At 31.9% G+C, this 26,567-nt stretch overlaps 1 protein-coding gene across 1 annotated transcript; it reads right to left on the bottom strand.

Moving 5' to 3' along the window:
• Window positions 1-17,696: 17,696 nt before the first annotated feature.
• On the bottom strand, window positions 17,697-26,034 carry LOC103487206 (polygalacturonase). Its single transcript, XM_008445434.3, has 5 exons — window positions 25,507-26,034; window positions 23,419-23,708; window positions 19,042-19,103; window positions 18,586-18,752; window positions 17,697-18,186 (listed from the first exon to the last, which is right to left on the bottom strand). The coding sequence occupies exons 1-5, from the start codon at window positions 26,014-26,016 to the stop codon at window positions 17,968-17,970; spliced, it is 1,248 nt and encodes a 415-aa protein (XP_008443656.3). The 5' UTR covers window positions 26,017-26,034; the 3' UTR covers window positions 17,697-17,967.
• Window positions 26,035-26,567: the final 533 nt, after the last annotated feature.

Below are 26,567 nucleotides of genomic sequence, written 5' to 3'. Positions count from 1 at the left end.
TATGGTATTATATATATAGGGAAATCCGTGGAAATGGCAAACATAAGAATAGAAATTGTCAAAATAGCAAACTGTTATTTTTTTTTTATTTATGACAAAACTAACCGTCTGGAATAATTTTCAACTTTTTTCGACCGAAAATGCCCCTCAACGGATGAGAAATGTCCATAATCAAATACAGTATATTTAAGGAACCCAGGAAATCAAACAAAACATCACATAACCGATTACAGTATATCTATAAACACATCCACTTATGATAATTGTTAACCAAATCAAATAATTATTATATTATTTCAAAGATCCCTAACCATATTCAATTGATTTCAATATCCCCTAATTATTCACATTTTTCCCTTCAATAATTATATATTCAAACTTTAGCTACCGATTTTTTCCTTCAATAGCTATTAATGCAATGAATAGGTTCTAAAATTTTAATGCAATGAATTCTTCCTTCCTAAAATAATGATAAACATGATGCAATAATTAACCATATACAAAAACATTAAAAATCTAACGGAAAAGCATTTAAAACATTCAAAATTCAAATTTAAATTCCAACCATTCCCTAAAATTATGGCAAATATAATGGGAATACATAAGTTTATATTCAAATCCCAACTATCTCTAAAATCATGCCAAAACACAAACCGGAATTATCCCTAAAATTGGGAATATCCCTAAAATTGTGATCTATCTTTAATGTTGCCAACAAACCGGAATTAATCAAAACCAAAACACAAGATTCATCGAAAGACAATCTTTTTAAAATTTCACCGGGAACGTTCATGGCCATTAAAACATAAATTTCAATGAAGAACGGAGCAAAGCATATTATTTTTGAAATTTTAACATTTTTGTATTCTAAACTACTTTAGAAAAATAACTAATATTGCCTTCCCAACATTATATTCATAAGATTATGCTATATACATTTTATTTCTTTGCCCTTGTCTACCATATTTTCGTAATATCCGACCATTACATCAAATTAAAACGTGATCCCTACAAATGAAACAGGTACCCGTATAATATATGAAACAATAATTTAATTTAATATTCATCCCTCCTATATACAATCTAGTAGAGAATACTTTATTCGATAAATGTGTTTCCTTTGAACTTTTTCTATGGCTTTACAACGAGTGAAGATCGTATTCGATGGTAGATGGATTGAGTCCTGCCGGTATATTGGTTATTGCCTCCTTGATGTATATGTTCCAGTTTCATCCTCGTTTCAAGAATTTGCAAATTGTATCCAACGTAGACTTTTTCCAAATTCAGAAGTTTCTGTCTCTAGGTTGACCGTTTACTGGAAAGATTGCAACAATTTGAAACTCATTCGGATTGTTGATGATAATGATGTGTCTTGGATTATGTTACTTATATCGAAATTCCCCGACAATGATCAAATAAAACTCAACGGATGAGAACTGTCCAGATTCAAATACAATATATTTAAGGAGATAGAAAAATCAAATAAAATATCACATATTCGATTACAGTGTATTTGTGAACACACCCACTTATGATAATTATTAACTAAATCAAAAAATTATTATATTCTTTCAACGATCCTATAATTTTAACGCAATGAATACTTCTTATAATAATGATAAATATGATGCAATAATTAACTATTAACAAAAATATTAAAAAAGTAACGAAAAATCATTTAAGATTCAAATTTCAAATCTCAAGTAAAATTTAAATTCAAATTCCAACCATTCCCTAAACTTATGGAAAATATAATGGAAATACTTAAGTTTAGAATCAAATCCCAACCCTTCCTAAAATCATGCCAAATAAAATATGATCTATCTTTAATTTTGCCAACCAATCGGAATTAAGGGAAACAAAAATAGAAGATTCATCGGAAGTCAATCAACCGAAATTAAGGGAAACGAAAATTTGTACTAAAAGAAGAAGGTGGAAAGAAACGGTGTGGGTGGAAAACAAATGCGAGTGGAAAGCCATTTGAAAATTTGAAGAATGTTAGAACCAGAGAAAATTTGAAGAAAATTTTGAGAACTCGGTATTTTTTACCGATACATACAGAAAACAGAGGAAAAATCCAAAGGTTGAAGAAGGAACAGAAGCGTGAAACGAAACAACTCACCAATACTTTGGGTGGTGCAAACCGATTAAAAAAGGAAAGACGTGCAAACGGTGGAAAAGCGACGGAAGAGAAATCGACGGTGGAAAAGCGAAGAAAGAGAAAGCGACGGTGGAAAAACGGAAGAGAAAGCGACGGGAGAAAAACGGAAGAGAAAGCGACGGGGGAAAAACGGAAGAGAAAGCTACGGTGGAAAAGCGACGATGGAAATGCACCGGAAAGCTTTTAAAAAAAGGAAAAACAAATACGTCGGAAAGCTTTACAGAAGATGATTTATTTTTTTGGGAGGAAAAATTAGAAAATTGAAGGGAGTGCATAGTATGTATTAATTACAAGGTATTTGTGGTTTTTTTTACTGTTGTATTTAGGAAAGTAGGTAGGGGCATTTAAGACATAGTTATCTCATTTTTTATGTGAAAATTAACTGTTTTGCTATTTTGACAATTTAAAAATAAATTTGCCATTTATCCAAAGTAGACCTTAGATTTTGCTATTCTTCTTGTCGCCCCTATAGGATATGTAATTTTTCTTGAGTCATAGAATTGAAACTAGGTCGTAATTGCAGGAGGTGGTAAGGAGAATTTCTAAGAAATTGAAGGAAATTGAGGCATATACCTGAAATAGGCTCCAAACCCGGCCCATGCGCCCGCGAACGAGACCCGACCCGCCTACTGTCAGCTTTCCACGCCAACGTGCATGCCTGCTTGATCCGGCCCATGCCCACGTGCTCTACCCGGACCACACCTTGCGTGCAGGCTCGGACGACGCCCGCTCGGTCCGTCCACATCTCACATGACCCACAACCATTCAGCCCAAACCCCGTGCGCCTGCGTGCTCTGTCTGCTCCACGACCTGACCCGATCCATTTGGCCCACGCTTAGAGTAGATGACTTGATGGATTTAGGCCGACTCAAGCCCAATAAATTGGGTCTTGGGCCGGTCAACCTGTTTTGTGCCGGTTCTGTCAAATTTTTGTGGTTTTTCGGCCGATACAGCATCTCCGGGAGCGGCTCTGCACTCTATAAATTATTATTTGTAATAGTTCAGTTTTCAGTCTAATTTAGAAGTCAAAACCATAGTATGCATCTTAATTGATTATTAAGGAAATCATTTTAAAATCAAATTAATTAAATTAATTAATATTTTATTTTATTTTATTTTATTAAAAATGATATGATTAAAGTTAAATAATTTAAATCCATATTAATTTTTCAGTATATAATTGTATATAATGAATGTTAGATGAATGTTAGATGAATGTTATAGCTTTGTTTATCTCTTTACCTTATAAAAATTATAAAACCAATTAGACTTTTAAAAATTATAAACAAAGATAAATTGCATGCTCACCTAAGTGAAAATGTTTTATATAATTAAGTCGATATCTTATAAAACTGGTTACAAGAGGCTTACCTTATTAATATCTTTTCAAAAAGTCAGACTAAGGTTGGAGGTTCTTAAGTTGACTCTTTACTGAATATCTTCTATCTGGAGATCTTAATCATTTCTTGGGCCTAGTTAACCTAGCGTTATGAGCGTGAGCGAGAAATGTGGGGGTATAAAATTTGTTTATCACCTAGGCAGCGTAGGTTAAAATCTAGTATAAAAGTTATGCTCAGATGTTTCACTTGGACTAACATCCTAAGAGTTCACACCATGAGATCCATGCAGGGCTTTAGGCCGTGCATAGGAGTAGACTCCCTTCAAAAAGTTTTTGCATGGGCTTTTGACAAGGTGAATAGGAGAAGTAGTTCATAGTAAGTGTATAAACCCTAGACCTAAGAACTCCTAAGACTTTCAAAAACCTTAGTGAAGGAAGTGGAAGTTGAGGTTTGTAGGAGAGATGGAAAGAAATTTTAGTAAAAGTTAGTTGTTACTCAAGTGTCATGGTTTAAGTGTCATATTAGCCAAAGTAGCCTTGAGGAAGGAAATTTTGGTTAAGTGTTTGGTGCTAGACGTTTTACATACTCCTAGGTGACCAAAGAGGGTGATGAGAACCTCTAGGGACAAGGGTTGGGTGGCCAAAAGTTGGATTTTTATTGTGGCCGAGAAGTGCCAAGGAAACCTCTAAAAAACAAGGTTATGTGACCATGGTAGATGCTAGGGGTGAGGCAAGGTTAGGCGGCCAAGGCATAGTGAGGTGAAAAAGTGAAGGCTTAGCTAGGCGAGGAAGAAGTGCTAGGTGAGCTACATAATGTGACCAAGGCAAGGCAGACGGGCGAGGCTCACACGAGAAGGCTAGGCGGCATGGCTTAAGGTAGGCGACATGTTTCGTTGAGACCTATGTGAGTAAGCCAAGTGTGCTTGGCTGAGGACTATGCGAAGTAAGTTTGAAAACTATGCGACCAATTGATGCTTGGGCATTATGGCAATGCTTGGTGAGTGGATTTCAGATGTCTGGCCATCTAGGAGATTAGAAAAAAATGGCAAGCAGAAGGTGTCTTAAGAATGTCATGCAAGAGCTAATATTTAGGGAACTTTGAAGAAGAAGTTCTCTCAATTCACTTGTGCGTTTTGGATAATTCTAATTATAAATACTCCTTATATGAGTCTAATTTGAGAGGTTAGGCTTCCAAACAAAGGAATCGCGAGGAGGACCTTCAACCATTGAAGAAAAGCCTTGAAGGTCATTTCCTGGATGAATTGGAGTAGTATTGAGTTTGTTAGAGCTATATAACGCATTACTTGAAGTTTTAAGTTAAAATTTGGAGGTAAGATACTTAAAAAAAATATAAACAACTTTATAGAAGGGAATTTTCTCTTTTGAGTTATGGAATTTGTGTTACTGACTTCCAAAGTTGGACTTAGGTTTTGGACAAAAAATGAAATTCTAGGCAGAGTTGGAGGTTGGCCAAATGACAAGGAGTGCAAGGCTAGCTACGCGTGAAAGTTTGGAAAATAAGGTTAGTTGGATGTTGGAGCACACAAGTGACAAAGTCAAGCAACGTAAAGTGCGCGCCTAGGCCATGAGGTATGCTCTATGTGCGAGGATGCATGCAACACTTGTGACAAGCCAAGGGCAAGGTTAGCACGCAGCAAGGCTTCTTAGAGTTGTTCGTGCTTGTCAACCACCCTACCACCTATGCTTTATGCGCAAGACGCGCAAGACATGCCAAAAGCGCATTTTTTAGCTATTATTTTTTATATTTTTGCCAATTTTGAGTAATGTTTGGATATTTTCTAAGGTAAAGAGATTAAGTAAGGCTTAAATATGATTATTTCAAGACAAGAAGAATTTAAAGGATTTCCAAACTAAGGAGTTAGAGTCCAGAGTTTGTGAGTGATAAAATAATTTTCAATGTTTATTTATTAACATGAGTTAAAAGCTAAATGTTTCTAAGCATGTTTGTGATTTCTGAATGCTATTCCTTTACTGATTTGATAAATGATTTGCAAAGCATGAGTTTCAGTATAAGTTCAAAAGTGTATCTTTAAAATCATGAGTTTACGCAAACCAAACAGGATTTATAAACTATTCCAAGCATGTCTTATGAATACGAGATCTGAAAGAGATTTACAAGAAGCATGTGTTTCAAGCTAAGTTTTGAAGCATGTTTTTCATGAAGCTATGGTCGTATGTTCTCTATTACTCTTTATGACCGGTTATGTGCACATAGTAGTTTTCTATTACTGAAGTGAAGGCTAACGAGCCTACGTTCCTTGTACATTAATGAAGGTGCAATTCATTGTGTCTATGTGGAGAAGGATACAGTTAGAACTGTACTTATGTTGTGAGAATTATGTCTTTGACGGTGTAGTGTACTAACGCCTATGTTTCATTTTAAGAACAAGTTATTATTTAATGTTCAAGTAAAGTTTATAATATGTGTTTCAAATGCTTGAAAGATCCAGAATTCATGTTATAAAATGTTATTCAACTGCTTGAATGTTTCTAAAGCTAAAAACATGTTTTTATAAAAATTGTCACTCACTAAGTCTTTCGACTTATTCCTTCGAATTGTTTTCTCAATTTTCAAGTAGTGATTATCCTATCAAGTTTTTCCTACAGGTACTAGACAATATACATGAGCTGAGGTCATTATATTTCCATAGTCAACATGTTTATGTTATAGTATGAGTTCAAGTTATGAGCCTAGATAGTAAGTAGTTATCAAGTCTACGTTTTTGTTGATGTTCCATTACAGTTGCATCTAGTAGTTGAAGTTGTTATCAAAGCATTTAGCTTGTGATGTTTGTTTCTTTAAAGCATGCATTTCTATTGTGATTGCTAGTTGAGTCAGATAGATTAGATGATTGGTGAGTGTTGTCAAAGTATGACAATATTTGTTAACCCTCCACCCTCTTTTGGGGTCAGGTTAGGAGTTAGAGAAGGGGCTCTGGGAGAAGGTGTGACAAAGTGGGAGAGGAATATGTGACAACATATCCCACAATCTCTTCTACTATGTCGCACTATGAAATTTCTATAATGCGTCTGCTTGTCTATCCTTGAGCAATGGTTAGGATTCGGAACACCGCGAACTTCAAATTGTTGGATGTCCTAAAATTCATAGTTTGTAGTTTAAAATTATATTCTATTCATTATAGTGGTTATTGAGGACTTATTAGTGAAAATTGAATACTATAATATTGAATCAATTAAACTAAGGTAATGAGGCTATCTAGTGTAGTCTTAAACTTTATGTAGAGCCATAAACGTAGATCACGTTCGAGTATATAGTTTAAACGGTCTATAGTATATGAATAAGGTTGGACACCTTATTCTGGGAACACTATGGATGCAACTCTCTTTGTAATTAGTACAAATGATGTGATCTGGAATTCTTCACGTAGAGACAAGAAAGTGGAGGAATCCTATGTAAAGATTGAAACCATAAAATAGTCACTTTTTCGTTACAACACCATTGACTATTTAAAACTGACCATTTCAATTATTGATGACCTAGGTAACTTAATCTTAATCTTGAGTTAACTATGAACTTCTATTCATATGTAATTTTTAGATCTGCATAGGTGAGGGTAGCTCAACAGTGTTGGCTTAATAAGCCATCCAATTTCAAAGGTAAGACCAAATAGATAGTTAAGGACATAGGGTGCAAGATAAAATTTACTTCTATCGCTTTAGGCTAAGTAGATAGGTTGTTCCTTTAAGTATTGAATCCAAGTTTTGAACAAGGGAGCCCCACCCTTTCATTGGCCCTAGAGGGATTCGGTTGATAGGTTGGACCTTAAACCAATTGTTCAATAGTGGATGAGTGAGACTTAAGGAGTAAGATGTAATCTTAGAGGTAAAATGGTATTTTGACTCAGTCGATGTTACGAACAACTTATGAAGGATTAACTTATTAATCATGGTTATATCAGATTGACACAAATATAGCTACAATAAGGAAAGTACACTTACGAGACTTTAGTGGAATGATCTGTTAGTTAATGAATGTTGATTAGCTTGGTCTAAAAGTGTTTAGTTAGTTAATCTCAGATCATTGAAGCCCATGATGAAATAATTTGAATTATTCAAATTAGGTAAAAAAAGAGAAATCGACAAATATATGTCATATAGTTGTTGATTATCAGTTAGAGATAGAGCTTTGTGTTTAAATATGATTTAAATATTAAACATATGAATGCAAATTCATATTCGGAAGCTAAAAAATAATGGAAATAGTCAAAGTTGAAAAAAAAAGTCAAAATGCTCACTTTTGACTTTGAAAAGTCAAACTTTGATTGATTTTATGTACAAATGTGATTTTAATTTTGAAAAAATGAAAGTAGATTAATGCTCGAGAGATCAAAATTAGTCAAGACGGACAAAATGGTAAAAAGTCAAAATTTTAACTTTTGACTTTAAAAATGTAAAGTTTGACTTTGACTTGAATGATTAAATGACCACATTGCCCTTGGACTAAAGTTAGTTAAAAAAAAACAGCATTTTGTTGGATAATCCCACTAACATTTAGTGGGATAAGTGACTACGTGAGATGTAAACACCTAGCTCATTAAGTTCCACTAACATTTTCCAAGTAATTAGGTTATTTAAAGGCAACATTTCAAATGTTTGAAGACTTTTGCAAAAATTTGTAATTTTGACTTACAAAATTTTACCAAAATCAATTGCTCTCTCAACTCTCAATCTTAATATCCACCTCCAATTTCCTCCTCTCTCTCTCTCAATTCCTTAACTTATTGAGTCCCACAATCCGATTGTATGTTCGGAGAAAAGAGGGTCAACACTAGTGGTGGTTTTGGATTTGTGTTTGTAAGAAAATTACGAGGATCGGGAAGTTACAAAGGTATGTGTTTTCTTTTAACCCTAATTTTATTTAATTAGGGTAATGTTGCTATTAATTTCTAAATTGTTTATATGCAATTATGACAATCTAGATCCTAATTTTGCTACGCATGTCTACCACTTTCCATCACAAATATGGATAGGCTCTCTTAGATTAGTTGCATATTGACTTTTAACTTTTGGGAGCATGTTGATTCTTATCTTTAAGATTCATTAATGGAGGGTTACACTTATAAGAATTGCGAAGATGTTAGTATATTCTTGACTAAAATAGCGATAACTAAGTGCTATAGGAATAAAGAGTTATTCTGTAGTTATCTTCTAGTTAAGATGGTCTCAGTTCAAAGGAGGAATAATTGACTATCTTTCGGTAGAGTTTATTTTAAATTGGTAAAATATCGTTGCAAAGCATCATAATGATGGGTACATTATTAATATTTGCTAAACTAGATTAGTTCTTAAACTAAATTATGGTAAGTTCACGAATCTTTTTTTTTTAATAATGTATTTTTTAAAAATAATGTCAAAAATAAGGTAGAAGACAAACTATTAACAAAAATATGACAATTTGAGCAAAGTCGTAGACGGGGTCCACGACTTCAATGCGTGGACCCCACATTTTCTTTTTTTACGTTATTTAATATATATATATATATATATATATATATATATATTTATTAAATATTTAAATTTTCAAATTCAAATTTTCAAAAATATCTTTCTTATTAAATATTTTTTCAAATTCCAATCTCTACAAAACCTTAATGTTTTTAAAAAACTTGGCCTTAATGCCTGGCTACCTGAGGAAGAGAAACTTAATACGTAAGTCAAATATTTAGTGAATGCTGAGTTTAGAAATACTTTTGGGGATACAAGTCAATTATATAAATTCATTTTCACTTTCATAAACATGCTCTTAATGCCTCATTTTAATAAAACATATAAATCACACATTACCCTCTACTTATTCTTTTCCACCAAGAACATGAACCACTTCTACATGTAGACCTTGGATTCAGTTCACCAACATCTTTTGAGTCTTTTTGGTTCATTTCTTGTTGCCTAGGTTGTTGACTCAAACACATTTGGCCTACTTCTCAACGTCATGCAGTCATTTTCTACATGGTTGCCTTTACTTATTATGTGTACATAATAGCTAGCTCATTGATAGGAATAAGGCTAATGGCTTACTCGAATACAAGCATCACAATCATCACACATGAAACAATAGTTTAGAAACTTTCTTTTCAAATAACAACATCAACATCAACAACAATACGTGGTAAACATAAATATAACACAAGACTGAAAAAGAATGCTTTCAAAACACCTCTTTCTTTTAGAAAATCACTCACAAAATACTTTGTCACACCCTGCCTCAAATGTTGTGCCCTGCGGCCAAATGAAGGGTGTGCCGCCTAAATGCTCAATGCATCTTCTCTTTTTGGGATGATGCGCCAATTGTCTAGTAAGCGAAACAACTTATTACTTTAAACTTTATACGCGGAAGGTAAACTTTAAAGAAAGGAGAATACTTCATTAATGTAGTTATAATAGTACACATGACCATGGTACCCTCAAAATAAATGAAATACACTGACTCGACTTGCTGGCGTAACCCCTACATGTTATGCGAAAAGACAGTGGCCACTATTAAAATGATGCGATTTTAAGGCACAGAAGGCGATTACGACTGCAAGTTCAACGCAGGATGTCCTTCACTACTTGGGGGGGATAAAAAAAAGTTTGAAAGGTTAGGCGAAAACATCTAGTGAGTGGGGTATTTTTTTTTTACTATTAAACAAATCAAGTTGCCGAGTGGCCTCATAATCGAGGATGATAAAATCAGTCATATCAAAAAGTAACTTTATCATTTCACAATTCTTCATATCGCATCTCTTAAGCATGCTGAATATTCATTTTATGTAATCATTTTACACATTTGGTTTACACACTTATACCCTTTTTCCTGCTCAAACATTTACCACACTCTTTTGCCCAGTTGTGGCCATGCGAAGTAAACTCGACGCTCGCATTAGCAATGCCCATCAATTTCACTACGCGTTATGTGTCTCCCAATGCCAGATCACACAACAGACAAAGGACATCTCATACTAGATCACGCAGTAGTTATGAGGCATCCTATTCAAGATCACACAACATGAATAGGGCATTCTATTCCAAATCACACAACAAAAATCGAGCATCTTACTCCATATCACATAGCAAGGGTAACACATCACTTCATCAAGGGTACAAGGTTAGCTTACTTCAAAACATAACATTAGATCTCAATATTTAACATGTAATGGTACAATATTTAGAACGTTAAACCACCCGATTTCAGCATAAAGTTATTAAGAGAGCATATTGTCACACATTCCTTTCATCGGTGAACTTACTTACGACGGTGGTGGAAAAACATGTGGAAGATTTCACATCGTCCATAAACTCAAAAGAAGCTAGTAAAGCATTAAATAAGAGATAGAAACTCTTTTCTTGTTTAAAAAAATTTTAGTAAAAAAACCACTCACTGTTATCGTCAGCCCTTTTTTTTGCTTCTTCGATCAAAGTCCCTTTGCCAATTTTAGAATCCTGGCATAATGAGCTTGCCCCCGCCTCAAATCCTTAAGCATCTTCAAATTTTCTCTCTCTTAACAAGATCAAGGTAAGAAGTATTTTTAGATGACTCGTGCTTTTTATTTATAGATCTTTCCAAGCGAGTCTCTCTATACTGAAATGATTTTCCTAACCGGCAGTGGAAAGTGGCTCAATCCAAAAATGCCATGTGCATCTGATACGTCTTATCCTGAACTCAGATTGGGCAACCAGGTACCATCAATCGTCAACCTACTATCTTTTGCATCACATCACTGTCTCTAAGTGAAGTAGATTGACTTTACTCATTTGATCATCGCGCCCCCTTCTAGCGTTAGGGTTCTTATTGCGATTTAGCTGTAGCTAACACTTTTGCAATCAGGAAATCTCCTCGCGTGTCATTCTTATCACAAGGCTTTTCATCGCATTGGCTACATGTGATCGAGGTCATACATACTTAGTTTCCTTCCTTTCAAAATACTTAACTTTAGCTTCTTCTTTTAGCCTAGTGCTTCTCTTAGCAGCTTAACACTAAGGAAATTATCAGAATGACAACAGTTAATTATTCCTCTTCAAACCCTTTAATCTTATTTATACTATTTCAAAAATGGATTAGTCATCCTTGAGTCTCTCTTAGCTCGCTAACTCCTGCTTAGCACTTTATACGTGTTGTTTGTAACTTATCAGACCATGCATTAAGCTTAAACTCAACATGTAACCAGCTGTATAATCGATATTAGACATTTTCTTGAAATGCTAAACTCTTCTCACTTGACATCACTTCGCAATCTACTTAGAATGCCTAACTCTTCTTGCATCGGAATGTCTAACTCTTCTTACATCGGAATATCTAACTCTTCTTGCAGCCAAATGCTTAGTTTCTTGCATCATTACTTGGATGCATGCTTTCTCACCACATCGCCTCTCTTCAATACCAACTTTAACATGCATCCTTCATAATTAATTCAAAATGACCCTTCTATTATGTACCTGGTCCTCGCAGATGGTTTAGAGGACCCATTGACTTATAAACATGAAATGAATGATGTAGACCATGATCAATGGATTAAAACCAGAGACCTTGGAAAGTAGTCAATGTACTTCAATTCAGTTTGGACTCTTATAGATCAATCGAATGATGTAAAACCAATTGGTTGTACATGGATTTACAAGAGAAAAAGAGACCAAACTGGTAAAGGGACAATTCCTACTGGATGCACCCTAATGGGACCCTCCAATAAGTCTATTGGAATTGGCTCTGTATCGATGGAATCTCATCAGCCATACATAACGAATTAATGTGGTATATTCATATCATAACATATGAACAGTAAGAACTGGCATTCTTATATAGACTCGAACTCATAGGGAAGAAAATTTATGGATGGAATCAAATATGCAGTATTTACAGACAAAAGTATTCAGTTATTGGAGAAAAATCAATATACTTCTAATGTCGAATCAGGATCAACTAGGACAGAAATAAAGCATTGGATTGAACTCTTCGGTGTCAAGGTAATGGCTATAAATAGTCATCAACTCTAGGGAAAGGGTAAAAGAATGAGACCTATTATGGGATGGTAAAGTACAGACTTTTAAGGCATGACTTGTGGCAAAGGGTTACTTAGAAAAAGGGAGTGGACTACGTAGAAACTCTCTTCCATTGCCATGCTGAAGTTGATTAAAATACAATTATCCTTTGAAAATTTTTATGATCATGAAATTTGGCAAATGAATATCAAGACAACTTTTCTAAATGACAATCTTGAAGAAATTAAATTATCTATATGGCTTAACCAGAAGAGTTTATTGCATAGAATCAAGAACAAAAGGTTTGTAACCTTCAAAAATCATTGATGGATTAAAACAAGCATCTAGATCCTGGAATATAAGATTTGATACTGCGATCAAATCTTATAGTTTTGAACAGAATGTTGATGAACCTTGTTTTTACAAAAAGATAGTTTTCCATTGTAATGTTCTTAATTTTGTATGTCGACGATATTCTACTCATTGGGACTGATGGAGGTTATCTGATTGATGTCAAGAAATGGCTAGCTATACAATTTCAAATAAATGATTTAGGAGATGCAGAATACGTCCTCAGGATCTAAATTGTTCGAAACTGTAAGAACAAAACACTATTCATGTCTTAAGCATCTTATATAGACAAAATTTTGTCTAGATATAAAATGCAAAATTCCAAAAAGGATATGTTGCCGTATAGATATAAAATTCATTTGCCAATAGAGCAATGTCCTAAGACACCTCAAAAGGTTGAGGGTATAAGACATATTCCCTATGCTTCCTCAGTTGAAAGTTTGATGTATCCTTTGTTATGTACTAGACCTGACGTATGCTACTTGATACGTATAGTCAGTATCTATCAGTCCAATCCCAGACGTGATCATAAACTATCGTTAAGAATATTCTAAAGTGTCTTAGGAGAACAAAGAACTACATGCTTGTGTACGATGCTAAGGATATGATCCTTACTAGATACACTGAATTTTATTTTCCAAACATAAAGATGCAAAAAAATCTACATCAGGATCAATATTCACTATGATTGGAGGAGCAGTAGTATAGAGATGCGTAAAGCAAAATTGTATGCTGACTCCACCAACAGAAGCTGAATTGTTTCCTTCCAAATTTATGCTTTAAAGCTTTATTATTCTACTTAAAAGACTACAATAACTTGTATTTCTACAAGTTATCACCGGCAGGCCTAAAGCTTTAGTTATGAAATGGAATAAATTTCTACTTCCATTCTCCCATTTTCTTATCGCACAAATTCATTTACGTCTAAGTAAGTATGGGTAAATATGTAAGGAATAATTAATGCTAGAGAATCTGGATTTCTACATCATTTGTGTTGTTTAGTTAAATGCAACCATTAATGCCTTGCCTTTTATATTTGAAAGAAAGGATAAAGTGTTAACTGTTATCATTTGATGCTTGCTGACCTTGATTTAGCTAAACAGGCGTTGAAAGGCTTGTAGCTATGCAATCCTATCGTCGATCTTATTCTTAGCATACATATCAGAAATATGAATGTGTGCGTTGAAGGCATTGAGAGGTTGCTTGCCTTAATATAGGATGAGTTGCATATAACTAATTTAGAAGGATTAGATACACATCATCTTTTAACTTTAAGTATTTAAATCCCAAAAACCGAGCAAGTATGGCGAAAGTACCAAGAGGTTACTTGCCTTAAATCTGTAGTTAACAAATGTTTTGTATCACCTTGTCACATTTAGTTATCCTTGCTTTACACGTAATTAGTTAGATATTCCTGCAAATCACTACCAAATACATGATTTCATATTTCATTTCATTCCATCATCTTTTCCATCTTGCTGCTCCACACACTTAGTGTAAATATCTAGGGTACGTAAATCACATTGTGCATATCAATTTATATTGTATAGATACCACATGATTTTGAACGCACAATTAACCTTTGAGGATCGGTAATTCTCTGTGTTCGACTCTGACTTACCCAGAAAACCTCTCTCTTCGCTTACACTTGCACAAGAGGGAAGAAAACTTGTACTCAAAACGATGAATTAATGTAGTTAGCAACATGTAGGTAAGATTATATCCATTTTATTACATGACCCTAACCTAGTCACCAACTCTAGTCACCTACTTAGATCCTAACTAGAACATGTTCACGAATTGATGTTGTAATATGAAACAACCATTGTCACATTCACATATGCCTACTTCTGTGTTTTGAGATGGCATCAGAGCGGTAGAGAGCAACGTCGTGGCACTGCCCAATTTTAAAGCTTGTTGTACCGTACAACATTTTGCCTTGTTTACCCTTCAATGACATTCCACTCATTTTTATTGTTCTTTTATCTTGATTGCTTTAGTCAGCCTGTAACTACTACATTTTAGTTCCTTTTGAATTTAGATTGTTTGAAGAGTCTTTGAAATGGTAAGTGAAGATAATGAAAACATAAGTTCTTACCTTTGTAATAACAAAGATAACTCAAGGATAACTAATCTATAGTCGTATTCTTACATTCGTAATAGGGAAAAAAGTGAAGGGTTAAACTTTTGTTCTGTTTTCTTTTAGAAAGTATATGTTAATATCTCCACCGACTTAAAAAAGAAATATTATTAATAGTATGTAATAATTTAGAATGGAAAGTAAATTGGAGAGAGATAAAAGTGGGAGGAGAGATGAGATGGGAATAAAAAAGGCTAAAAATAAAGATGGGGTGAGAGAATATATTTGGAATTCTGTAATGTCAACTCTCTTCTTTTCTAGAATCGAAAATCATAGGCCACACAAAGAACTTACTCAATTTAGTAAGCTTTGGGCTTCATTTTCTTTGTGGCAATGGATGACTATAAAGTTGAAAGGGAAATAACGTAGACCCATGCACTTCCACCCTTTGTTCTTCATATAAACTACTTTTTCATTTTCCTTTTTCAAACGTTTGTTGGAAATGTTATAGGCATTATGAAAAATTTCTTTTTTGTTCTTTTTATAATTAGTTGTGTTAAGTTGGTTCAAGATTTTCAATTTCATGGTTTTAATTACACACAATTTCATAATTTCACATGCCAAATCATATTTTTGACAAAAGGGTGAAGCTTTAATTTAGAACCAAACTACTTTTCGTAGTTTCCAACTTTTCTCTATTTTCAATGTTATTTTTAATTCAAAAGATTTTTCTTTTAAGAATTCCAACTTGAAAAAACTCCAAATAGAGAAAAAAAATTAATTTTCATAAATATTACAAAACACCAAAATATTTACCATCTGTGTAACAAATTAAATCAAAAGTCCATGAAGTCGGTAGAAATCTTTTATAAATTTCAAATTTGTCATTAATATTGCAGACGATTCATCACTTCTCTTTTTTCTTTTCCCTTGCGATATATTCATCTTCTCTTCCAGATTTCTTCAGCTCTTTCTTCTTCTACTTTTATTTTTATTCCATATTTCTTCAGCTCATCCGTTCATTTTCTTTTAAGTAAATAAAATATAGATTTCCTCAAAGATTTTTTTTTCTTTCATCTTCTCTTTCTTTCTTACAGCTTCTCTTTCAGAATATCAAGATTGTTTAAATATCACTTTCATATGATCTAAACGATCCTTTAGATTTGAAACATTTTTCTCATCGTTAAAAAGAACTGCACAATCATGTATCATTTCCTACATGATTGTGTATCATGTCTTACACGACAAAATCTTGTATCATGTCCTACACGACACGATCGTGTATCATTTCCTACATGATCACGTATCATGATCGTTTACAAGAAGAATTACATGCGTCGGTGTTGATACTGCCTAGATAATCGTGTATCATTTCCTACACGATTGCGTATCATTATCGTTTAGAAGAAGAATTACACTTGCACGTGTGATCGATTAATTGCTTGTTAACTGTGGTATTTTTTGTATTTCTCATTGTAGGCATGTAAACTTTTTTCGTATTAAAAAATTGTTTTATAAAATGCAAATATTTTTTAGTTTGTTATATTTGGAAGAAAAAAAAACTCATACTTACTTTTAACCTCATTTAAATCTTTTCAACTAAATCTTCACATTATTTCACCGGACAAAGTGAATTGATATGAGTTGTTTTTACTTTACTATCTTAAACTTTCATAATTTTCATATTATCTCACCTTAAAATATTTCTAAATTTTATATTATATGATAATTATTCCTCCCTTTCTTTTTAATATTTTTGCTGTTGCATCATCAACATTGGATATCTAAATATTGTCTTACTTTAAAGAAATGAGGATTAAAAATAGTGAATTATAGTTTAAGTAGGGCAAAATCAAAGTTTTATTAATTAATCATAAATTTTTATCGATTTCCATAAAATTCTCAATTTTTTTATCAATAAAAATATTTTCATCAAATCGAGATCGTGATACTTTCATCAACATCGATATTTCAAAGTTTAGTTATATCACACATTAGAGAATAAAGTTGGCTTTTAAAATAAAAGGATAAAACACGTGTAAACTTGAAGTTTTATAGGATAGATAATGACACAAAATATAAATGGAAAAGTAACATAGTATCATCGTCACAAAAGTGACAACAATAAAGTTTGGATTGAAACAATTTAATACGTTGCTAACTGATTTTAATATTAAAATAAATTCAATTTTTATGTGATTCATTCCAATAGAAAATGCTAAATTTCCAGCACGAAAAATATAGCACATTATCATAGAGAAGCAGAGATCGAATATAACTCGATTAAATAGTTACTCTACAAAATTCAAACTTGAAACTACATATATTTAACTTTTGTATGTTTAATTTTTAATTGAAACTTATCCATTTTGATGTTTCAATCTACTTCTGGAATGTTTTAAAATTAAACAGAAAATTATATGAATTTTATTACAAAGTTGTAATTACGTCCAACAATATGTATATCTAATTGACTGTTTTATTTCTAAACATGTGATAACATAATCGGAAATTTTCTTTTGTTTCTAATTTGATAAATAAAGAATATAGAAAACATAAAAATATTTGAAAAACAACACACAAATTTACATGGTTCACTAACAATTTACGATAATTACGTCCATGAGATAAAGAAGAACAACAATTTTAATTAGATTCAATACTACACACTACATAATGGTATTTGTTAGAATTTATGTCATAAAACTCGTAGTTTATAAAATTAAAACCATGTTATATTCAATAAGAATAAAGTGGTTATTAAAGTCTTACTAGCAAAAAGAAGCCACATATTATAATTTTGTTAATTCCTAGATTCTGTTTACATTTCGATATTCCTTCTCGAAAGTGAGAAAAACTTAAACCAAGAAACATAATACACTATATATCAAATCCTTACAGGTTTTTTCTTAAAAAGAAAACGCGAAACAAGAAACAGGGAAAAAAAAGATATATACTCCTAAATCTCGTGCATCCTTCTTTTTTGAACTTCTAGAACACTTCTAATAAGTGTTCTATCAAAACAACAAAGAGATTCATTCAAAAACAACCTTCTGGTTGAACTAAACCTAATGTTTTTCCCTTTGCATATTCACAAGAGGACTTAGCTTCTTCATTTTGGTAAGTCAAGCGAACATCTTCAAGTCTTATTCCATTGCAAGGATTCTTTGAACTACAATCAAATTTTATGGCAATTGGTGTTGCTGAAGTTCCTACAATGTCCTTATATATTATATTGCTTATCTTGATTCCTGATTCCTGTTATCAAATTATATTTAAATATTGTAAGAAAATAAAGACAACAAATTAGTCTTCTTTCCTTATCAAAGACGAAAGAAAGAAAAACATTGAATGTGTGAGAATATTGCTCAAACAAGAATAAGCTCATCCAAATTATATTATTCTGCCTTCAAAGCTTAAAATTTGCAAATAAAGTAGAATAACTATCGAAAAATTGTTAGATACTATATAAATGCATAGTATCTTCAAACTATTAGAAAAATAAGATGAGTTGAATGGATTATTTGGTTCAACCTCAGAATTATTATTTCACTTTTGCAAAATAAAAAAATGATATAAATTTAGTTTAATAGCAATTGAAGAACCTAATTTTTAGGATTGTTGTATTAAAAAAAAGGGTAGATATTTGGTTTATACCTGACCGGGGCAGTTTATGTTGTTGGGGCAGTAGTGTTGGTCAATGAGAATTGGGTTTTGGACATTATGCATGGTGGCTCCAAGAAATTGGACTCCGTACACAAATCCAGTGCTGGGTCTGGCCCATGACTTTATTCTCAGCCCATTTTGAGTACCGTAAAATATTGGGTAATTATAATAGGTAGCAATTTCTTGAATAATTATGAACTATGTAGCAATATTTTAAAAAAATTGTAAATATAGCAAAATCTATCAGTGATACACTTCTATCGTTGATAGACTCTTATGATTTATCAGTGATAGACCAACATTTGCTACATAGACTATCAGTGATAGAGCCCTATCGTCGATAGATTTTGACAGATTTTGCTATATTTGCAATTTTTTTAAAATGTTGCTATATACTTAATTATTTTGAATATAATTGCTAAATTTGCAACTATCCCTAAAATATTGCCTTTGAAACGGTGACGTTTCCTACCCCAGGCTCGTTCATGTTGTGTGCTAAGCTTCCTATGCTGAACACATCAGGGGGAAAATATCATTTGTCTATAAATTTTCAAATAGATTTCTTTTAGAGGATTTTAATCTTTAAAATTATAGATATGATGATGGTTTCACTTAAACTCCTCAAATTATTACTAAAGAATCAAATTGGACTTATTCATTTGAAAATCGCTCGATGTATCAACTTTTACACATATATGGACTTCTTTAATGGTTGGATTAGCAGAATATATACACAATTATACATCAAAGGAAATCTTAGCCAAGTGCTTTAATTGATTCTTAGAGGTTTAATTAATCAATTATATGTCTTACATGATCTTTATCCAAATGAAATCATATGTGAATGGTACAAATTAATACGCTTATGTATGTCTAAAATTCTAATGGATAGAATTTAGTAAGCTCATAGTTTTAATTAAAATAATTCAAAGATTTAGGAATCTAGCTTTAAATAAAATAATTCAAAGATTCAGGAATCGGTAATTGCTTAAAACTTTTGTTTAAATTGTATTTGAATCGTTGCTAAAACCTTTTAACTTATTTTATTTTAGTTTTAAAAGTCAAATATTTTGTTTTATTTCAAAATTTTCATAAAAATATTTTAAACCCTTTTTAGTAATTATTTGGTTTTTAGTTTCTCAATTTAAATATATTTCCTCTAATTTCTTACAATAACCTGCATTTTTTTAAATACAAGATTAAAATAGAAAAAAAAAATTTAAAAACTATTTATATTTTAATTTATAAAATTTATCTTGATTTTTTAAAATACGGATAGAAAATAGATAATAAGTAGGACACATTAAAATATTTATCATAAATCTTTTTACAATGAAGTATTTACATAAGGAAACCCATCTCTTTTGTTTTATGTATAGGATGTGTAGATGCTGATGAGGACAAATGTTTGATGCCTAATGTATGGTGGTTAGGTTATAGGGTTTTTTGAGAATGAAACCAAAATTTGTGTCAAGATTATCAACCAAAAAAAGAAAGTTAAAAATCGAAACAAAAATGATTTTTATGGACTAATTAAATAGTTCAACAATTACGGTTTTACAATTAAGAAAAATTTAAATTTTTTTTGTCCATGAGGTCAGACATTGGTTATTTTGAGATATATTTGAATTACATTTTTATGAAAAAAATTTAGACCTAACCCGTAATGGAAATAATAATTCAAAGGATGTATTTGAATTAATTAAAGTAAAAGATTAGCTATTTTGAAAAAAACGCACGTGTTTGGTAATTAAAAAAATGAATTTATAAAATAATGTGGTTTATAATAAAAATTTAAAACTAATTTTAAAAAAAAATGAATCTTAGTGTTTAATGGTTAATCTCTCTAATTTGTACGAAAAACTCTAGTCACCACAACTTCGGCTATCTTTGCTAGTCAACCTTCAACAATCGTCTCTACCAATTGTCATCGGTCAACATTCGATGATCACCACCTATGAATCTCTGACCATCATTTTTCACCCAATCGTCGACAACTAGTTTTTGTTTATCATTTTTCCTTCAACCCCCGTTGGCCAACCTCCAATGACCACTTTTCGACAATCGTCGTTAACTGAACTTTGAGTGATTATTTTCTAGCTACCATCATAGACACAAGTACCTACTAACATTGATCATCGTCAGTGAACCTCCAATAACCATTTCTTTGCTTTCATCAATCTTTGACGATCAACTTTCATCTATTGTTTTTTTGGCAACCATTGTCAACTAACCTCCAAAAACCATCATAGACCAATCTTCAACTAACGTTTTTCGATGTTCGCCACCTGTCAACTTTTAGTGACCAAACTTCAACTCAACGCCACCTGTCATCATTTTTCAATGACCACTTTTCGACAATTGTTGCCAACAAACTTTGACTACATTTTTTTATGATCGTTTTCTAGCAATTTTCGTTGGCACACCAACGAACACTATTGACCGTAGTCGGCAAACCTACAGTCATAGTTTTTTTTTGCAACCATTTTTTTGTCGACCCTTGATGGTTATTTTCGTGTACCATTTTCCCGCAACCGTTACCGGCAAACCTCCAACAACTATATTTCGGTAATCGTTGGCAACCAACATTCATCAACTATTTTTCGCTCAATTTTCGTCAATTGTTTGTGTTAACCGCTGCCAATTAAATTTCTTAGATTGTTTTTCGAGCTAGACAACTATTGACCATTGGTATTCGGTGATCATTTTCGACCCCACTTTTATTGATCGTAATTTAGTGATCGTTGTTAGCCAACTTTTTTTTACTGTTGTTGGATGATTGTTGTTGACCAAATTTAGGTTATCGTTGTTGGTCAACTTTGGTCAACCATTTTCATTGACTATTGTTGGTCAATTTCATTGACTGTATTTTTATAATAGTTGCTGGTCAACTTTGGTTGAACATTTTCATTGACTATTGTTAGTCAATTTCATTGAGTGTATTTTTAGAATAGTTGCTGGTCAACTTTGGTCAACCATTTTCATTGACTGTTGTTGGTCAACTTTCATTGACTGTGTTTTTATAATAGTTGTTGGTCAACCACCGATGACCATTTTTCAGTGACTGTTGTCGGCTATTGTTCGGGACCATTATCGGGCAACTCGTTGACTATTTATATGACAGTTGCTAGTCAACTTTTGTTCACCGTTTTCTAGTGAACGGTTTTTGTCAACTTTTTCCAACTGCTGTTTGGTGCGTTGTTGCCCAACTTTTGTCAACTATTTTTTGATGAGCATTGCCAGTAAATTTTCGTTGACTATTTTTTGTGACTGTTGTCAACCAACTTTCATCGATCATTTTTTTGATAGCAGTTGTTGGGCAATTACCTACGATCTTGTTTTGGTGACTGTTGTTGACCAAATTTTGTCAACTGTTGTTCGACGACTAGTGTTAGTTAACTTTCCGTGACCATTGTTTGTCAACTTCTGTGCATCATTTTTCAATGATCGTTGTTGGACAACTTTCATCAATTGTTTTTTGGTGACCATTACCCCCCAACTACCAACAACTATTCTTCAGTGACTACCATCAATTGACTTGTGACAACCAATGTTGTCAATTTTGGGTTACCGTTTTACAGTAACCGTTGTCAACCACCTTCGATCACCATATATCCTCAATAATTGTTAGCCAACTTCTATCAAAACCTCCATGAATTTGAAACTAGAACATTTTTAGTATATAACGATAAATCAAATAAGTTGTTCCCTAAAAATATTTTTGAAACGAGTTGCTAAACGCGTGTATATTTATATTAAGGAGTTTTTAAAATAACATGTTTAAATGGAAGTACATTTTTTTTAACATTTTTTTCTTCGGTTATTTTAAAGAAACCCTAAAAGTCCCTTTATTTTCTGAATTCACTAGAAATATATGAAAGGAATTATGTATGTGTGTGTGTGAAAGGAGAAAGAAAAAAAGAAAAAAGAAAAAAAGAAATTAGTAAATTGACTTTTGATATTGATTTATTTAATAAAAAATAGAAATATATCGTGCATGGTTAAACTAGCGATTTACTTTAAAATTCTATGAGATCGAACTTAAATCCAACCATTTGAGTTTGCATTTTATAAGGTAAAATAATAATGACCACTAAACCATTGAGATTTAAAATTGGTCATAAGTGCCTAAAAAAAATAAAAATCTCATAGATTAATAAATTAGCCAACTAATTGATATATTTATTAATATAGTAAAATGATTAAAAAAAACATCTAATGCAATATTGTCTTTTTCTTGTGTTTGGAAATATTTCAATATTTTGTTACTAGATTTTCTATATAACAAAGAAACGATACATAAAATAATTATGAATAATAGTATAATAAAAACGATTTAGAGATAGTTGCAAATATAACAATTAGATTCAAAGTATATTTAATTTATGTAGAAACATTTTCGAAAAATTTTAAATATATCAAAATATGTTAGAATCTATCATGATATAAACCTATCGCAGACAAATTCATATTGCAAATATTAGTCTATCGTTTATAGTCTTTGTTATATTTACAATTTTTAAAAATATTGCTATAAACTTGACTATTACCTCTTAAATTACTATATATTATATAATAAAAAAAAAGAAAAGAAAAGAATTAAACAATCCAAAATAATAGTAATAATAATAAGCATCCCATTGTTGTTAAAAGTGATGGATGACTTGATCTCCTAATTCTCGACATGGTTGAACTAAAAAATATTAAAATTTTAATAACTAAAAATAAAATATAAAATAAATTATATAAATTAAGAGTATGTTGTTTTATATGATCTAAAAATTCATAGCCGTGAAAGTAGAAAGATTGATGATATAAAAGTACCTAATGCCATGACCAGGTCCACATCGAATGCGTTGAATCCAAATATTATAGGACCCAGGACCGATGGAGATACAATCATCTCCCGTTTGAATGGTAGAGTCAATGATGGTCACATGCGTGGATGTTTCCACGTGAATGCCATCAGTGTTCGGACTATTACTTGCTGCCATCACGTTGACTTCTTCCACTAGTACATTCTTACATCCATTGATCACTATATGGAATAGTTGGCTATTTCTAGACATCAATCCCCTTATCCTTATATTATTTGAGTCCCTAAAACTTAGAGTCTGCATTATAAAAAGAAGATTTTTTTTTTTCTAATGATAAACATGTTTTGATAATTATATTTAAAAATAATAATTTCTAGGTTTCATGTGCTTGTAAAGTACACATTTAATCCTACATTGTTCAAAGTTTGTCTCTCTAAGAGATAGAGGAATGTGTTTATATTTCTTAATAACATTAAGATCAAGAGATGAGGTCCCGTAAAAAGGTGGATCAATCGATGAAATTATAATATTTTCATAATAATTTTGGAAAAGTACATTTTACACTAAATTTAAAAATGGCGAAATTAATAATATATTCAAATGCATTAACCCCTGTATAATAATTAACAACATTTTAAAATTGAACAAAATAAATTAAAATATTTACAAAATATAGTAAAATTATATATTTTATCAAAATAAAAACTTACTATCGTTTATCAATGCACTGATAGATGCCGATAACAGTCTGTTAGTGTTATTGTCTATAATTGATAAAATCTAAAATTTTGCTTATCTTTTGTCAATTTTGTCATTTACAATAATTTTTCTTATTTTTATATACTAATATCCCTTAAAAACTACTCATAAGATTTATGAAAAATATATATAGAATATATTTGTCTGTTTCAAAAAATTGTACCGGAAAGTGAATTATATTTACATAGTATTTATAGCAATAACTATTAGTATTTGGGTAATGTCCCAAAATTCTCACTTTATTCGATATAAAGTAGTTTTTTCAATAAATATAATAAATTGATAAAATATTTACACAGTATAGAATACTTTTGAAAACAGAAAAAATTCACACTCACAATAAGAAAATACTAAAAATGTCATAGTCAACACGCTTTTAGTTGACCACACGCGCGCGTGTAATTTTTCTTCTAAACGATCATGATACGCGATTGTGTAGGAAATGAAACACGATCGTGTACCAAATTATCTAAATGATCTTGGTTCAAGATTGTGTACCAAGATCGTTTAGATTTGGTGGTACACGATCTTGAGCCAAAATCGTTTACTTTTGGTACACGATCTTGAACCAATATCTTTTATCTTTGGTACACGATCTTGAATAAAAATTGTTTAGCTTTGGACACGATCGTTTAGATCTGGAAGAGCAAATATATGAGAGATGATGAAGACCGTTTACCAAGTGGGAATTTAAAGAAGTGAAAAAAAGAAAGATATAAAATAAAGAATAATAATAATTGTAGAACAATGATCATGATTTCAAAAAATATAAAAGAAAAATTGTGTAGAAGAAGAAGAGTAGGAAGAGATGGAAATGAAGAAGGAAGAAATCGTCGCTGTGGAAATTCAAAAACGACAAGGGTAAACCTGGAACATTTTAAAAAAAAGGCCGGTTTCATGAATTTTTCGATTTTGTTACATAGGTGATAAATATTTTGGCGTTTTGTTATATTTATAAAAACTAACCCAATATAAATGTGTGACTAAATGACCTTTTTTTTTCTATTAAAAAATGTGTATTCTTTTAAGATATAAATTGTAAATCCTACCCTTAATTTGTGATAAATTATGATAAGCTATTGCCTATTTCATTTTTAGTTGTTTGTGTTATATTTAAAAAAAAAAACTATGTAAAACTTCCAAAATTATTTTAGATTAAAAAAAATAAATAGTAAATAATAGTAAAGTTAACAAAATATTTATTTCTTTTAGTAATTTTTTTACTAAGGGTAAATAGTTGTTTTCTTTTTCTCGAAAAAGTCCATTGAAAAAAGGAATAGGTCCTAAAATTGAAAGTTTCAAAAGGAATAAGAAAGATAGTTGTAGAAGTAGTTACCCGGGCTCCAACGGGGCAGTGGGTAGTGGAGAATTTACAAGACCATAAGGCTTCACCATTGGCATAAAGAACTCCACCAGTCAAAGAAACGCCATTAACCTCCACAAAGCTTAGCCAACTTTCGACATTACCAAGGATCCGGTAGTCAGGAGGCCCGATGAGAGCTCCATCAATATGGAAACTAATATCTTCATTATGACATCCTCCACCATGGAATTCAATTGGTTGAACAAGAAACCTTCCCTTTGGAATGTAGACAATGGTAGATTCTTCGGACTTGCAGGCCACTGCCCATGCACGATGGATGGCTTGGCTCGAATCATAACCACGTATGGCACCAAAATCCAAAATGTTCAACAAGTTCGCTGAGTGCGATCTTCTGATTGTATGGGAGATCAGAATTACGAGGGCTAGGAGGATGATCGTTGGTTGAAATGGTGAGTGAAATGATGAATGGTTGGAAATTTTGGCCATTGGGTTTTGAAGTAGATAAAATGAGATTTGGTTCATTTTGGCCTAGAGGATTACCTACTACTTATAGGCCATTGGCATTGAATGAAGTTAGGGAGTATAAGCTATGAATCAATCAATGTTTGGTATGGATGTTAATCAAATGGTAGAATATAGATTGGGTGGAAAATGAAAGATATTTTTGGTTTTTGTTGGAAGAAATAGATATGTATACATCCTAGGCAACGTACTCTTTAATTTTTTAGGCACACCTTAATCACATAGCAAAAATGTTTAATTTAAATTTACATCCTTTTGTTTATTATGTCACTCTGTTTGATAGCTAAGGGTCTGTTTGATATTACTCAATTTTTTTTTCTATTTTCTGTTTCTACTTTCCATTTTTTTAAAAACAAACATATTTGATAATCGTTTCTGTTCACCGTTTCTCATCCCAAATTTTAAGGAATGTTTCTCAAAATTGGGCAACAATTGAGAAACCATGGAAAGGAGTTTCTCCGAGTTTTTTCTTATTTTATTTCATTCCTATTGGATGAAAAATTTATTGACCATTAAACGTTACAAAATTAAATTTTTGACCGTTAAACGTT

The sequence above is a fragment of the Cucumis melo genome, chromosome 2 (genome assembly GCF_025177605.1).
Source record: "Cucumis melo cultivar AY chromosome 2, USDA_Cmelo_AY_1.0, whole genome shotgun sequence".
Classification (NCBI taxonomy): Eukaryota; Viridiplantae; Streptophyta; class Magnoliopsida; order Cucurbitales; family Cucurbitaceae; genus Cucumis; species Cucumis melo.
Note: the sequence above shows the minus strand (reverse complement) of the source record. Positions and strands in the feature narration are given on the sequence as shown.